This window comes from Acartia tonsa, chromosome 10 (genome assembly GCF_053477335.1).
Source record: "Acartia tonsa isolate MP-2025a chromosome 10, ASM5347733v1, whole genome shotgun sequence".
NCBI classification, from domain to species: Eukaryota; Metazoa; Arthropoda; class Copepoda; order Calanoida; family Acartiidae; genus Acartia; species Acartia tonsa.
This window is the reverse complement of record NC_137269.1, coordinates 46,188,326-46,205,035: the sequence shown is the minus strand read 5'-3', so window position 1 is coordinate 46,205,035 and position 16,710 is coordinate 46,188,326. Positions and strand designations below refer to the sequence as shown.

The window sequence follows — 16,710 nt, the reverse complement described above, 5'->3', positions numbered from 1 at the left end:
GATTTATGAAAGAAGCTGAACTTTGTACAGTACACTAATAATGATATTGGTCTACTACAAGGACGTCTAAGCTTTTTTTGAAAGGGGTACCCAATCTAATAGATTTTTTAAAATTTATAGGGGGGTAAAATGAAGGATTTTAAAAGTTTGAGGGGAGTAAATACCCCTTAACCCCAACCTTAATGGACAACTATGGTAAACTTGTGCTTTTCGGGGAAGTATGAGCTTGGAAAAAACTCAATTTTGAAGGCATAACTGTTAAATATTAATAAACAATGAATTAAAAAATTGCAAAGAAAGAAGAGAAATATATTTAGGACATTGTTCCTTTATAGAGCACGCTCTCTCATTCACGTGATGTGGCTATGACGAGTATAATCGTAAGAGTGATATTCAAAACTAACATAAACAAGAGTGGGTTACAGAGTAGCTGCACCACTAAAACAAACTTAATGACAAACATCTGAAAGTTAATGGGACGGTTTCACAACTTTTACAGCTTATACAACCAACATATGTATGATAATCAGGTTTTGATAATGTTCCGTTTACAGTGCAATTTTCAGGAAAAAGGATGACAACATAAGAAAATCGTAGCTTTTCGAATCAAATATTCAGACTAAAAGAACATTAACAAGCGACAATGCTTATAATATCTAAGAAACATGATATGAATAAGTCTAAACTTACATGTAGATACGTAATTGTAGAAATGCTACGTTTATAATATTATTCCTATTCATTCAAGGAATCAAAATTAATTTGTAAAATCTCGTTTTTAACATTTATAAATAGGATTAGCTGTTAATGATTGAATATAATTTCATTTTCACCATGTACGGACAGACGACCTAATCCTTAAAGTTGTAAAGCTTTGCTTTCAATAAATTACTTGCAAGACGTAATTGACTAAAGATTTTTTACAGCATTTTAATTGCTAGTCAATCAGATAAAATCTAGTTATTCAATTTTATTGATTTGAACTTTTTAACAGCATACATTTATCTTTTAGTAACTTTATTTTCAGATTAATATCCGCTGGATTAGAACCAGTCTATAGCCATACTGAAAAATCATGAATCGTATTGTATGCTAGACAATTATCCTCGAATAATAAAATAAAGAAATACGACTTGGGCCTTAAGCCCCTCGTGGCCCACTATACTGTAATAAATATTTTATTTTACTATCCGCGGAATGCTGTCTATAATACGACGCGATTAATAACTATTATTGCATTTCAGAAATATTTTACTGATTGCCGTTTGTTGCAAAAAAATGATAAAATTCTAGGAAAATAATTTGTAAATGTCCTTGCATGTAAAAGTCAAACTCAGAAATCCCATGAAAAGTTTTTCCTAGGAAAGTTGCAATGTACAGATGAAAATAAACTAAAAGTAGTCATCTACAGACTTTAATAAAAAAAACCTGATGTACTGAGTCATAGTTAGATTTAATGTAAAAGTTTTATATCCTACTTTTATAAAACTTGATTTGGGTACCAGCATATTTTACAGTCGAATGTCCCCCTTCCTCCTGCTATTACACTTTTGCGTTTGATTATTTTTAGTCTAAAATCGTTACAAAAAATTACCCAATCTACTTCTGTTTTATAACTATAAATGTATAATCGGAAAGAGTCCTTTAATACTAGCCTTGGACAAATGCCCCTTTTCGTTTAAGATATAAATCCTTTTTTCGTTGAAGTAGCAAAAGAAATATGATTTAACTGTGTCAGGGAAACAAAATGCATTTTAATCATTGCTTTTTTAGTTGTGTACAAAGTTTTCTTCTTGTTGAAAGCGAGGTTACTCTTTAATTTGGACCAACTGGTCACTTAAGGATCGATTAAAGTACATCAGCTCTATGTACGAAGATTTATATTTTTTAGTTGGATACACCTAAAGTATTTTTAAAAATTTTGAGGAGGGTTAAAAAAGGGAGTTTCAAAGTTTTAAAGTTTCCCTTAAATTCAATAATCCAGCTAGGAAAGTTTAAAATTTTGTTTCATTTTGATTACTAGGTTGAGGTTAAATCCTAAACTTGAAATTAAGTGTTAAGGACACTTTTTACTTTTTCAACAAAGAAAATCAAAACTTAGATAATCAAGTTAATTTGTCTAAAAAGTAAGAAATAGTGTTTCTAAATAGAAATATAATACCTATTCGTGTATGGTTCTGTTAAACCTTAACGTTGTATTGACAGATAATTGTCGAATCAATACAATTAAAGAATTTTCTTTCTCGTATTCATTTGAATCCGGTGGATAGGAACCGGTTCTCATGAATACGAAAAAACTATGTCTAGCATCGTATTATATCCAGTTTTCTACGAATATAGAAATGTAAAACCATAAGATTAAAACTAGTTTTTTTAGCCGGTGCCTTCGGCACCACGGGGCTAAAAAAACTAGTTTTAATCTCATAATTGTACATTCTATATCCGCGGAAAGCCGTTTATAATACGATACGAGAAATAACTATTCTGATATTTACGTCCACAATGTGAATGTCCTTAATCAACTGATAAACATTGTAAACATGTCGACATAATACCAGCACCAGGGTTTAATAGGGTAGTGTGAGGCCAGACTTTGTGTCTCTGTTAACTAGGTCGAGGCAGCTCTGACGTCAGAATATCAAAAGAAAAATTAAACAAGGACAAATATACACACAATTTCTTAGTGGAGCGGAGAAGGATCTGTGTCGGTGTGTCCTTCTGACTGTCTGTCCCTAGGGATCTCGCTAACTGTTGAACCGATATGGTTCTCCCTTTTAGTGCCCTGGGAAGATTTATAACTATTTTGAGAAAAAAATTACCACTTATCAATTTTTTTCTTGCTTTTTCTTTTAAAAACTTAATTGAAAACGGGTATGGTTGTAACCCCCCCCCCCCCCTCCCTCTTTTCTTAGGTGCCCCTAGAGGACTAACCGCTAATTGCAGATAAATATAGTTAAAAACAGGAAAATAACTAGTGGAAATACAAAGAGAGGACATGGCACATAATTGATTCATCCCACCCCCCTTATTTACATACACAGGGCCCAAGTTTACACATAGAAATTTTAGAGAAATTTATCTATAATCAACTGTCCTATCCCTGCAATTTTGACAGCAAAATTTTTTTTATTTTTTTTCTAAAGCTACTGATATATTTCCTTTGTAGAAAGCCGACAAGCGTAAACTAAATGACCTATATTCAGGGCGACCACTCCAAAACAAAAAAAATATAGTATTTTTATAGTATATATTTTTTTCCCATATAGTATATATAGTATATTTTTTTTTACTCATATAGTATGATATAGTATCGGACTTTGAATTATTTAGTAATACATAGTATATATATCATTAATAATAGCTTAAAGCCAAGTTGTTTCAAATAAAATCAATGGCGTGGATTATATATACCTATTTTAAAAAGGTCGTTTTAAGGGGGTGGGATTACTTGATTATGGGCATTCTAATCCCTATCCCTTCATCCTCATCCCTTTCCCCCATCCATTTTCCAAACCCTGGAATGACTTGGAGCTAAAAAGGCATCTTGAAAAAAAATATTTAACCCCCCCCCCCCCCCTCCCCCATGGAACTCAAATTTTTTTCATACAAAATATCAGCATTAAATTAGGTGGGGGCAAGATAAAACTTCATTTTGGAAATTATTTGGAAAATCATATGATATTTCCCCCATAGCATTACAGACTGACAGACATAGTGAAATATAAAGTTATATCACCATCTCCCACCCTCTTCAAATGGAACTTTAAAAGTGGTGTTTGCAAGGATTTGCTAGGGAGGTGCACAAAGCGCACCTAAAAAATTTCACACCCCCTTTAAACTAAAATTAATTAAAGACAACCATAAAAGAAATATTTTTTCAAGTCAGGAATATATAGTGTTGTGTGCTTTAATTAGGGTTTTTAATGTTAATTGTCAGAAAAAATGTTTTTTAGTTAAAGGAATATCCATAAAAAAAATATAAACTTATCCTAAACACCATATGATATACTTATATATTGTTATTCTTTTAATCAGACATACCCAGTCAAACATGCGTCATCTCTCCAAAAAAATTAAATGACAATTTCAAATTCATAGAAATGATAGGAATGCTTTTTTCATTGAAAAATGAAAAGTAAATGACCAGCATTTTTTTTCATTTTTGTAATTTTCCCCCAAATGCCAGAAAGATGAAAAGAATGTTTTTTTTATTGAAAATGAAAAGTGAATGACCAGCATTTATTTTTCATTTTTGTAATTTTCCGAAAAATGACCCGGCATTAAATTTTCATGTTTGACTTTTTCCAAATTATGCCAAGAATCTTCATATCATTAAGAGATAAAATAAATGCTGGTCATTTACTTTTCATTTTTTCATGAAAAAAAACATTCCTGTCATCTTTTTTTCATCTAAATGACTTTCATTTAATTTTCATGCCATTCTTTTTTTCTATATTACATGGTTAGAAAAAATCTCGCTAGAGGTCTCAAATTTTAATTTTAAAAGTGGGAAAAGTTAAGTAAAAATAAATTTAATTAAAATTGAGTAATTATTATGTTATTAGAAAATATAACGGAAATATTTTTGAACATGAAAGGAATTTTTAACATTCATTTAAAATAAAGAAATCTTATTTGAATTACAATTTCAATTAGTCATATAAACGACTAAATTTAGTGTCAACTACAACACATTATTTATTTTAGTAATATCTTTGGCCATCATACTTAGGTACATGTGGCAAGTCCTTGGATGCTGCTTTACATTATATATTATTTCCGTAAAAAGATGACCTGGCATGTAAATTTCATTTCTCTACAAACATGACTGTCATTTAAAAGTCAGGTCTCCACAAAAATGATTGTCATTTAAAATTCATTTCTATAATCATCAAAATCGGTGCCATTTTAGAAGGGAGTTGATTCTGAAATATCCCTGTTTTTCATTTTTCTGGCATGATGATTTTAAATGAATAGATGTAAGCAAAAAAGATGAAAATTAAATGAATTTTAATGAAAATGTTAGCTGGGTACAGTTTTGAGAAAAGACTTAGATAAATGTCAAAGCAGTTTGAAAGAAGTTGTAAATTGGCGCGCGCAGCACGCAAATTTTTCTTCACATAAAGTAACTTTATGTTTAAATATTTGATGCTTACAAATGTTTTTTTAGAAATATCAACAAAATATACCATGTGATAAAAAGCAGAAATAATTTGAAATTTTTTTCAAATATGCAGGGAGCGAGTGATCAATGGGCTATTTATTACACTAGTCCCCATAAAAACATTTTCTTATTGTTGACTCAACAAATTTTGGGACTTTAATGGCATTTTGATTGGTCAATCAAATTGAGTTTCCATACTTTCCATCCACTAATTTAATTCTATATAAGGATTAATTTTGTGTATCATCATTGGGGAATGGGATGTATATCAATTAATGAACTAATTTCTTATCCCTAGAGATCCCTGCAAATATGTGTTCTATTCGGTAAAGTTTTATTTTAAACAAAGATGACAACATCCATAAGTAGCAAAGCACAAAAAAATCATGGATAATTATTTTATTTTAGATTTATTTGAGAAAAAAGCCCTAAATCCTATTTTATTTCGTATAATGAAATGACTGTTAGACCGACAGTCAAAGTAAATTACATACTGGATACTCAGAACAAAGGAAAAAATTATTTTGATACTGTCATCCAAAAAAAATTGGACCAAAAACACCAAAGATAAGGGGAAATGTGTAAAATATAAAAATAGCTAAAAAACCTGTTAAAAGACAGTCAGACCGCCATAAATGTATTTAAAAAGATAAAAAATTTAATTTTATATCCTTAACTTCAAAATTTTTGAAAATCGGACTAAAAAATACCAAGGATATGGGGAAATATGTAAAAAAAATATATATAATAGCCAAGAACCTGCTAACAAGCTGTCCGATTGCCATAGATGTTTTATAGTTGATTATGCTCCTTTATGATAGGAAAGTTGTCAAAAAGTTGCCTTCATTCTTTTATAGGAGCCAAAAAAATCACGTTTCCCCCCATCCATGTATAACGGAGAGACGGACATTTGGAATTATAGAGTAGCTTTACCACGAAAAAATTGAAATACTTCCTATTGCCTGGTTTGTTATGTTAAGGTGCGTTTAATCATATCACAGTAGCTTTTGATAGGTTATACAGGTTAATGGTTGCCCCGCAGGGGCTAAAAATAGGAGAAAACCTACTGTGAAAATAAGACAAAACGCCTCTTGAGATGCATTGTCACAAAACTGACAATATCAATTTTTTGTTATATAAATGTAATATTATATAGCATATATAGTAAATTTGGGTAAAATAAAGGTCAAATTATATAGTATATATAGTAAATTTTAGTCATATAGTATGATATAGTATCCAAATTCATCCTATATAGTATTTATAGTATATATAGTATGTAGTGGTCGCCCTGTATATTAACAAAAGTCTGCAACAAAAATGATTTATGGTGGTTTTTTTTTAAGAGTTAATTTGAAAAATAAACTAAGCAATGCATAGGCCTTTGCAACAATCTGATCAAACCCCCACATTAGCCCCCCCGTAAGCAAATAAAAATAAAAGCTTGGTCTTAAATGGTATTTCTTTTTAATTTAAGAGGTTTATCTACATAAATATAATTAAATTCTCTAGGCAAATTATTACACATTTCTTACTCATGGTATATTATTCATTATTTCAATCTGTAAATTCACTCCGAATATGATTAATTTGGTTAAACAGAGCTGTTCAGCCCCTCGGAGCCAACAAACATAAAAATATGTACATATCATTTCAATTAAAAGAGCTGAATGTTCGGGATTTTCTGGATGAAGCTATTTTAATTATTTCTGAATAGATCAAAATGATTGGGATTAATTGAGAAGAATGTAAAATATGATTATATAACCGAACATAAATCTGGTCACAGCAACAGCTGAGTTAAGCCTATGCATCTACTACATTGTATGTATTGTATAATACAAATGGTGTTTAATCACGTCCGCTAAAATAGCATAGCTGAAAATCCTTAATCCTAGAAGAGAAGTGTATAAGGTTAAATATGAAATTAGCATAAATAAATAAATTTAAGATTTAGAAGTTATATAACCTTTTGAGCTTTTATAAAATATTATGTTTTAAATATCAAGTTTAGCATTTTATTCTGTGGGATTTATCAAACACTGTACAGCCTATGTTTATTGTATAATTCAGATTGCATCTTTTTACAACGTGATACTCACTAAAAGGCCGGGTGAAAATAGGGATGGTTTTTTAGGTAGAAAAAACTGATGCAAGCATTGTCTTTAGGAGGCACACCACTGATATGGATCTGTTAGTGTGTTTGTACGCTCTATATTCAGGTAATCTGTTGGGAGAAAAATATGTTTTTCTGTCTCTTTAAAGATGCTTTTTAAATTGTAAACTTGTTGTTGCTGCGCTTCTTATGGACAAATCTGTCTTTGATTTGAAAAAAATGAAAACATAATTCATCTTAAATGAAGCACTATTAATATTTGATTTGAATTTTCGCTAAAGCCTTATCGTACTATACTAGTACATATATATGTACAATGTACAGGGTGCGGCACATAAATCCGGACTTTTTTTAAACGGCCATAGCATCAAAACTACTTGACCAATCAGGACGTTTGACCCCACTATAAAAAGCATAGATAATGACCTTTTAGCACAAAAAAATCTTTGGACGAAGATGGACGTGTATTACGAGCTGGCCGCGCATATGTTCAACAAGGCAGATTCGAAATGCGCAGGTGGTTTAATCTTGATTCTCGACTAGGGCCCACTAAATCTGACCTCAGCCCATCTGTAGGTGAGATATGCATATGAAACTTGCTGGAGATACTGTTAGATACATAAGTAAGACACTAGAAAAGACTAGAGCTCGCTATCTGAAATGGCTTGGCCGTAGTACTCCAGCAAAGTGAAACATGTCAGATTTTATGATGTCAAAAACGTCAAAAATCGTGAAAAATTGTAAATATTTCTCGGTTTTCGATTTCAGGGACCCATATGGAACTTTAAAACTCATTTTCGACTATAAATTGCGCTGACAACCCTAGCTAAATCGTAATGCCATTTCCAAAAAGGTAAAAAACGTCGTTATATCTCAACTGTGGTCCAAATGAGAGCCTCCGTGTCTAAGGGTAGCTTGAAAGTTGTGTTAATTTGGACCCTGCGGTTACTCACGTTTCTAAGAAAATGTGGCCTCCCAGCAGCCTGATCTTAAATCAATGGACTTTTGGGCCTACAGATACTTTGAAGCATGGACCAATAGACGTGCCCATATCACAAAGACCTCTCTCATTGCCACTATCAAGGAGAACTTCACCAGCTTGGACAGGTACATTTTGACCTGGGCCTGCCGGCGGTTGAGGAGGCGGATAGAGGCGGCGAATGAGACTGGCGGCCATTTTTTTAAATAATCTTATAGTCAAATACCTATTCTACCTCTCAGTTTTTAAAATTCAATAAAATCTTTAACATTGACGATTTTATGTTCATTTGTTTAAAAATTAGAAAAAGTCCGGATTTATGTGCCGCACCCTGTACATGTCTGGCTTTCTAGAACTATTTGTTTGTTTTTAAAATAGATATTTTTGCTTAACTACATTTAGAATGAGATTTAAAATACTTGCATTTTTATAGATATAACAACAAATAGGTTTAAACATTAAAATAGACTTAATATTATTTTCAGAAAATCTGGCAAATTCACTTATAAAGGAATTTGAACCACCGATACCCCCCCCCCCCTCTCTCCTAACAAATCAGTGGAGATAATAGTTATTTATCGCATTTTATTATAAACAGCTTTCAGCGGATATAAAATGTACAACTATAAATTAAAAACCAGTTTTATTAACCGCGAGATACAAAAGGCACGGGCTAAAAAACTTGTTTTAATCCTATGATTGTACATTTCTATGAATCTATATTCATAGAAAACTGGATATAATAAGATGCTATACAATTTTTTTCAGTATGGCTGAGAAACGGTTCAAATCCACCGGATAATAATCGGTTTCTAAGTGATACTAAAAAATGTTTACCTGAATGATATGGCCGACATGGATATCATCCAAGCTGAAGACACCAGGGACCTCCGGAGTTTGCTTGACCTCGCCCTTGGATGATACTGTGGCCTTCTTCAGTATGCTCACAGCCTCGGTAACTATGCCCTGAACAAAATTATTATTATTAAAGTCTTAGCTGTTTTGAGGCTTTGGGGCCAGATCCTAACCACGTCAAAATTGAATTAACTATAGTAAGCAATCAGGGAAGGAGGGGATAACAACCTGGGGGACTTTTATTGAATTTTCAATATTTGGTTTATTTAGTTGTGTGTCTAACGTTTCGACCACTTATTGTACTCTACAGAAAAGCTAATTTTATGTATCATAAATGAGGATTTACATCAATTTATCGGCTTTTGTCTTATCCCTTTGGATCCCTGACTATTCCTGTAGCACAGAGAAGAATGATGTCTGTCCGTCTGTTCCTTAATAAGAAAGTGATTCTGACCTGAGAAGTTGGAGAAACTGGAGGTGGTATACCAAGCTTCGGCTCCTCGATAGCCTTCTCCAAAGCTTCCTAAAATAATAGCATATTGTAACAATGACATAAAAAATTCTCAAAACAGCTGACTTAGTAGGTCTACTATATGTACTTACATATATTTGATTTTCTCATGGTATAGCATTAAACAACACTATATCCATTTAAATATACTAATCCGTCTTATTAAATGTGATAAACTAATCTGTAGCTAGCTTTAGATTGTATTTAAATGTTCTTACTTTTAAGAACCGCCGAAAATATGTACATAAAAATATGTGTAAAAAATTTGCTTCAGTTTGACATAATAGAATCGGTAACATTATATACTAAATTGCTTATAACTGTTTACTGTTCTTTTTCTTTAAAATGTTGTTTAGTTCTTGATTACTGCGCTAGTGGATTTAGATGAAAGTTCTTTAATATATTCTTTACCTTGGCGATCTTGGCCTGTCTCTCTTTATCCTCCTTTGCCAGCTGTTCCAACCTCTCCTGGTCCTTCAGCTCCTCCTCGATACGCTTCTGCTCGGCCTTGATCACCTCCAGCCGTGTCACGTTCTCGATCTTGCCCTCGCGCTCGCCGATCTTGGCCTTGACCTTGGTGGCGGCTGTCTGGGGCAGAGCACCCACGGTGGCCGCAATCTGGATGGCAGGATCCACGGAGGCGGGCAGGTACAGGGTTCTGGACAGCAGCAACAAGCTTGGTGGCACCTAACAAAAAATAATAAGAGAGTTGAAATTTTTTCCCTGCATATTTAAGAGAACCTAAATTTAAAAACATTCAGATTTATAGCAAAGTTTTTCCTCGTTTATTACATAAGCTATCCATCTTTTCCTTCTTTTACTATCAAAATAAATCAAAGGTCTTTTTAAAACCTATCAGAAATGACAAATCTTTAGTGATTGCGCCTTGTACTTTGGGCAAAATACGAATCTCAGACGATTTTCGCACAGTTTATCCCCAAAACACACAGGCTAAGCATTCTTGCGCGCACACACACACACACACACACACATAATATTGCATAACATGTTGTCTACATTCTTGGAGGTCCATGGCGAAAAGTATTTATTGTTTTATTATTTTATATGACGCTTAATAATCCCCAAAAGTACACACTGAAAATTACTCTTGTCTATTGGGGACAATACATAAAAGATTGGGTACTTAATAGATAATACAGTTAACTTTATGGTCTAAGATACCTTTTCGTTGGTAGAAAGCTCAATCCACTGTTTCAGCTGGGTTACCAGTTTCTCTTGAGTGAGACCAAGTGCGCGCATGCCGCGCTCCTTACAGGCCATCTGCAGCTCCTGGACGCTCAGGTTCTCAATGCCCTCGCGGCTGATCAACATGTCATCAGTCTAGAAGTAAGTAATTGTTTTATTGTGAAACAAGGATAATTTTGACCTTACAAAGCACAGCGACAACTAACTTTATCCTATTTTCTAAAGTAGTAAGGTTTCTTTTGTTTGGTCTGTTAAGATCACGCTTACCACTGAAGTGCCTTCCATTTTTAAGAAGGGATGATTTTAGAATTCTCATTTTTATATTTAAATCTTGGGATGGTTTTAGACTATATAAATGGCTTCCCTATCTTAGATAGGGACTCAAGACTGGTATTAAAACAATGAAGTAATAGTATTATAAACTGTTTTCCGCGGATATAAAAATGTACAACTAAAAGATTTAAACCAGTTTTTTAAGCCAAAAGATGCCGAAGGCATAATATAGAAAAAACTGGTTTTAATCTTATGATTGTACATTTTTATAATCAGAAAACTGGATAAATTACGGTACGATACATGATTTTTCAGTATGGCTTAGAGCCGGTTCTTATCCAGCAGATATTAATCGGTTTAGAAGCTAAACTTTATTGGCTTACCCTAAGTTTCCTAAGCTGCATCTCAAGCTGGAATCTGAGGAAGGCGTTGGTGCCAATAGGAGTCAGCTCCAACAATCGACACAAGGCTACAAGCTGGCCTCTGAAATAGAAAAGAACTGTCATTTCTTTTTACAAATAGCAACATAATAAAACAAAAATAAAAATTTACCTTACATTATTGTATCACACCTACCCTTGTTTGTAATTTAACCCCCCCCCCCCTTTCCATGAATTCAAAATCTCCAAATTGCCAATTTAGAAAAGAGCTATTCTGCAGAGAGAGAGGGGACAATGGGCTGTCTATTACACTATAGTCCATAAAGTTTTATAATAGCGTTTTCTTATTCGTTGGTTTTTACAACTTTGGAGAATTTTGTGAATTTTGATTGGTTGATTTATTGAGTTTAGTGATTAATCGTTTAAACCACTAATTTTAATCTACAGAAGGGGTAATTTTGTGCATCATCCACAATGGATGTACATCAAATTATCGGCCATTATCTAACCCCTTAGGTCCCTGGCTATTCTACAAGTTTAATTGCAAATAAAATTGTTTACCTCGTCATATTATCCAGAGTAATTTCATCCTCAAAGAGCTTAGAAAACTTGAGAATATCCTTGTTGGTGAAAGCGGTGCCGTCCGTCTTCACAGACTCGTAGAACTTGACAAAGTCCTTGGCGGACTCAGACTTGTATCCCTTGTCCGTGGGACCCATCCTGTCCAGGGTCTGCTGCAGAAACTTGGCGTACTCCAGCTTGGCCTTCAGGGCTCTGCGCATCTTTACCTCGCGTTCATCCTAGAAAAATTCAGAAGGTTTATTTCTTTTAAAAATCATATAAATTGATAACAGACAACAACAGAAATTTCTACAATTTCATTTACATGACTTACTATTTTGGAAATATAAAATGGCACTTCTTTATTTATAATTACTTTAACAGGAATGGCAATCAATGTCACTTTGGAAAATTTTAATAATCTAAAATGGTAGCTTTATCAAGAAAAAGATTCGAATTAATGTGACTAAAAAATTTCAATACCTGGCTTGTAAAGGTGGATGGCAACATTCCAGGGAACAGCTTGAGTGCCACTGGCAACAACAGCTCCATGAAAGGCACGATGATGAAGACAGAGAAGGGGACCAACCGGAAGAGATCCGACACGGTGCGCACCAGCTGTCTGTTCTCTCTCCTGCTCAGCGTCTTGCCGTGCAGCACCTTCCAGATGATCTTGGAGGACACCTTGACGTCAAGGAAGAGCAGCTTGAAGCCAGAGTAGTAGTGCTTGCACTCGTCAACAAATCTAAAAAATATTAGGTTGGATTATTGGAAAACTATCACACATCCCCCCCGAGAAAGTTATATCATTTAGAAGTAAAATATATTTAAGTAGTCTTCTTTTAGATAACCTAATTTTAAAATGATTTAAGAAACTTTCTATTAGTTCTTTTTTTAATACCCTACTTATTCTTATTCTCAATTTGAATTTACTTATTAGATCATTCTAAATTATACAGAATTTCTGTAAAGTTAAGCTGTAACACATTTTTAATTTGCTACGTGTGTCACTTCAAAGGATTTCTTAGTATGCTCTTTAGCGAAGCTATCTATAATTTTGAACGCTGAATGAAGATTATTATGACAATAAGGTACAATCTTATAAAATAGGTACAGTAAATTGTTTTCAAGCTATGAGGTCTGATTAGAAACGATGTAATAATCATAAAAACTTCATAACTACGACTCAAACTACTAGGTAGATATTTATTAAGCATATTTTATTATAAGCAATTTAAAATCTTCCAATAAATATTTGTAGGTATGTAAGTCTTCCAATATTTTCAATGCTTTACTAATGTAGACATTTTGAAGTATTGTCTTGATGTAAAGCTTCGCATGTATGGATGTTGTCATCCTTGTTTCATTGTTTGTGTACTAGATACTAGACTGCTTGGCAGCAACATCAAAAAACTTGGACACATGCACTTTCATGTGAATATTAATACTCAGGGATCTAAAGGGTCAATAAATTGATGTAGATCAACAATAATTATATACAAAATTACCCCTTCTGTAGATTACAATTAGTGGTTAAAACGTTTAAACACTTAACTTACTGAATCACCCAATTAAAATTCAGTAAAAATCCCCAAAGTAGTTAATCCAATGAATGAGAAAACCTTTTTACAAAATAAATAGCCCAATGTCCCCTCCCTCCAAGATTAATACCTCAATTTTTATACAAACTTATCTTTTTCTTTACTTTTTAGGTCAAGTTAAAACTTATCCACTTGAGTTTTTGTTGTTATTTTTTTGGAAAAAGAACTTATTTACAATAAATCAGAGGATATAATTTTTGCATTTATTGTGTATCTTATTTCAAACAATGTTGAACTTTTCTATGTTTTTAAAGACGATAATTGATGAATACACAGGGATAATAAAGGATAAGCCAATGAACGATTAATTGAATTCAAGCACCAATTAAGATAAACAAAACTATCCCTTCTTTAGATTACAATTATTGATTGAAAAGTTTGGACACTGCTAGTATGTATAACTCTACGAGGACATCTTTCAGGACAGCGAGTGAAATAACACATGTTTATTAAACTTAGGAGACTTTTATAAATTATAAATTACAGATGTACCCTCCTGCTCCCTGAGAACACATGGGTCAGAGTGTGACACCTTGATATTTACTTAGTTAACGCATGTCACTTGCACAAGGCTATACAGGTGTTTGGGTGTGTGTGTTTGAGTGTGTGTGTGGTTGGGTGTGTGTGTGTGAGGTGTGTAGCACAAGGCTATACAGGTGTATAGGTGTGTGTGAGGGTTGTGTGTTTGGGTGTGTGCTAGCAAGCATGCAATCAAGTCTTTATGATGATGCTTAAATTCTTAAAGAGTCCAAGACTTTAAAAAATTGAGTAATAAAGGGTTATTTGACTTTTTTCTGCAAGTTTAAATGTGCTCAGATACTCTTTACCAGATTTTTCCTGTGCGTGAGTCACTTTAGAGATGCTTAAGATTAGAGTCTTTCATTCATCTTCACTCTTTTATACTTTTACTGTATTACATTTTACTCTCCAACTACGTCTACCCAAATATATATTATGTATATTTTGTACAATAATTTTAATTGTTTAATATTTCAATAAAATTGAAAATGACCTTAGACATATAACCTTGTCTGCTGTAGGATGTTTTAACATTATTATTGCAATATACCCAGAAATATATATAGGTAAATTATTGTACTTTATAAATCTTTTTTTATATTCAAGGATATGCTGCTTGGAAGGAATTAAGCAATACCAAATAACATTCTACAATTTTTAACTTTAAACAAGTATTATCTTTTTACTGAATTAGATATGTAACTAACGTCTGCGTCCCTAGCATCTAGGGACTCTACGAGGTATGGAGGGACATGAAAATATACTAAAACCTTCATAAGATTTAAATCTATGAATAAATAACCTAAAACCATCCCAATTCTTATGTAAACCTTCCCGGAAATTGAGATTTTAATTGGTTTACTAGTTATCGAAATCTTAATCTACAGACAAAAACCTTACTGCTTCATATAATAGGATATAAAACATATTTATAAGTATGACTAACAGTAAAACACACTAGATAAGAGTGACCTACATATTCGGTTGCTAAGCAAATCAATAACATGTAAATTATTTTTTTCACTCTCCACTTTTAAATTTTGTACTATCGAGAAAGGAAAATAACATTGAATTTTTAGGGATTTTATTTTAAGAAAAATGTACGAAACATCCCAAGACATTGATATTGGTTTGAACGGTTCTGCTGTTATAATCGGGATAGAGGGGACATTGGATAAATTACACTGGTACCCAAAGTTTTATCTTGTTCTTTGGCTAAAAAACTTTGGATTCATTTATTGAGTTTTGATTGGTTAGTCCCAAAATAGCTACTTGTCTAAACTTTTAAATTTTAATCTGCAGAAATGATAGTTTTCTTTAAAATCAATCTCTCATTTATTGTCTTATCCCTTTAGATCCCTGCATTATAGATATATTAAAATAAACTTACTTTTGCCAAATAGTCTTTTTCTCCGAGGTCAGTTGTTTCTTTTGTTCCACAGAAACCTGTATGCATAAAATACTATAGGTATAGTCAGGTAGATTTTTATATTTATATCAGGTACTTATTAATGATAAATATTTACCTAGTCAACAAGCGAAATAAATCTAAAATAAAATTTGGGGGGCAGATACAAAGGTCGTCTTAACTACGAAGCGTTGCCCCCCCAAAATCACGTAAAAATCAGCTGAAATTGCTAAATGTGTCTATATTTGACATATTGTCCTATCTCTGACAGATGTAAATAACATATTATTACGTTGATAAGTTAATTTTTAGAGCAGCTACTACATAAAAAAGGGTATTATGTACGTTAGCTGGTGACTCAGTCTTGTATAGTATATTATGCCTTGATTTGTCTGCTCAACTCTTCATCTTGTTCTATCACAGCTGTTATCTTCTTCTCCAGGTCTTCAACCTAAATGGATATTTCATTAATTCTTAAAATGGATTGGTATCTTAAAATTTATGATATATGAATTTAGGTTGCTAACATGGAACTCCTTTATTAGTCAGTTCGTTCATCCAGAAGGAGTGAGGGAATGGGTAAAGGGGGAGAATGAAAGGTATCGCTATTTTAGCCCGCTGCGAGTTTCAATTAATTAGAGGACAAGAAAATTTGGTGTAACCTTATAAATCCATTAGGTATTTTCAAGTAAAAAAAACATATCAGTAAAGAAGCTACGGCTTGAAAACAAGAATGAAATAGGTACCTTTGAAATTTCTGCAAGTGTATCTTGTTGTTTCTCCTTGAGTCTGTTGACAGTCTCCTCTATCTTGCTGCTGGCATCCTTGTTAAGGATGGGGGTCGTGTGCAGAAACCTAAATAACAAAAATTTCACATAAGGTCCAACAACCCAGGATAACTAAGAGCAGCCCTGTCCAAACACCTGTGGTTTAGTAACACCCATCTTTCAACCAACTCTTTGCACGACCTTTGCCTGAAAATCTTACATTTGCATGGTAATGAGTTGCGCCTTTTTTGGGCCAAGACATTCCCCTATGGCATACTCTGCTACTATGTCCTTTTTTTCCTTTTACGGACATTATCATAGTGATTGCTGTACTATTTTTATAGTTTAGTTATATTTACTAACTAGCGAC

General features: G+C 33.0%; 1 protein-coding gene across 7 annotated transcripts in view; it reads right to left on the bottom strand.

Moving 5' to 3' along the window:
• Letm1 (Leucine zipper and EF-hand containing transmembrane protein 1) overlaps window positions 1-16,710 on the bottom strand; it is a 43,793-nt gene that overhangs the window by 6,879 nt on the left and 20,204 nt on the right. For all 7 annotated transcript variants that reach the window (XM_080174754.1, XM_080174753.1, XM_080174756.1 and 4 more), the window contains exons 5-14: window positions 16,320-16,428; window positions 15,956-16,024; window positions 15,556-15,611; window positions 12,529-12,790; window positions 12,046-12,284; window positions 11,488-11,587; window positions 10,808-10,966; window positions 10,037-10,312; window positions 9,569-9,637; window positions 9,097-9,225 (exon numbers count right to left, since the gene is read on the bottom strand). In XM_080174754.1, the coding sequence (XP_080030880.1) occupies window positions 9,097-9,225; window positions 9,569-9,637; window positions 10,037-10,312; window positions 10,808-10,966; window positions 11,488-11,587; window positions 12,046-12,284; window positions 12,529-12,790; window positions 15,556-15,611; window positions 15,956-16,024; window positions 16,320-16,428 (1,468 nt within the window). The remainder of the gene's footprint in view (window positions 1-9,096; window positions 9,226-9,568; window positions 9,638-10,036; window positions 10,313-10,807; window positions 10,967-11,487; window positions 11,588-12,045; window positions 12,285-12,528; window positions 12,791-15,555; window positions 15,612-15,955; window positions 16,025-16,319; window positions 16,429-16,710) is intronic.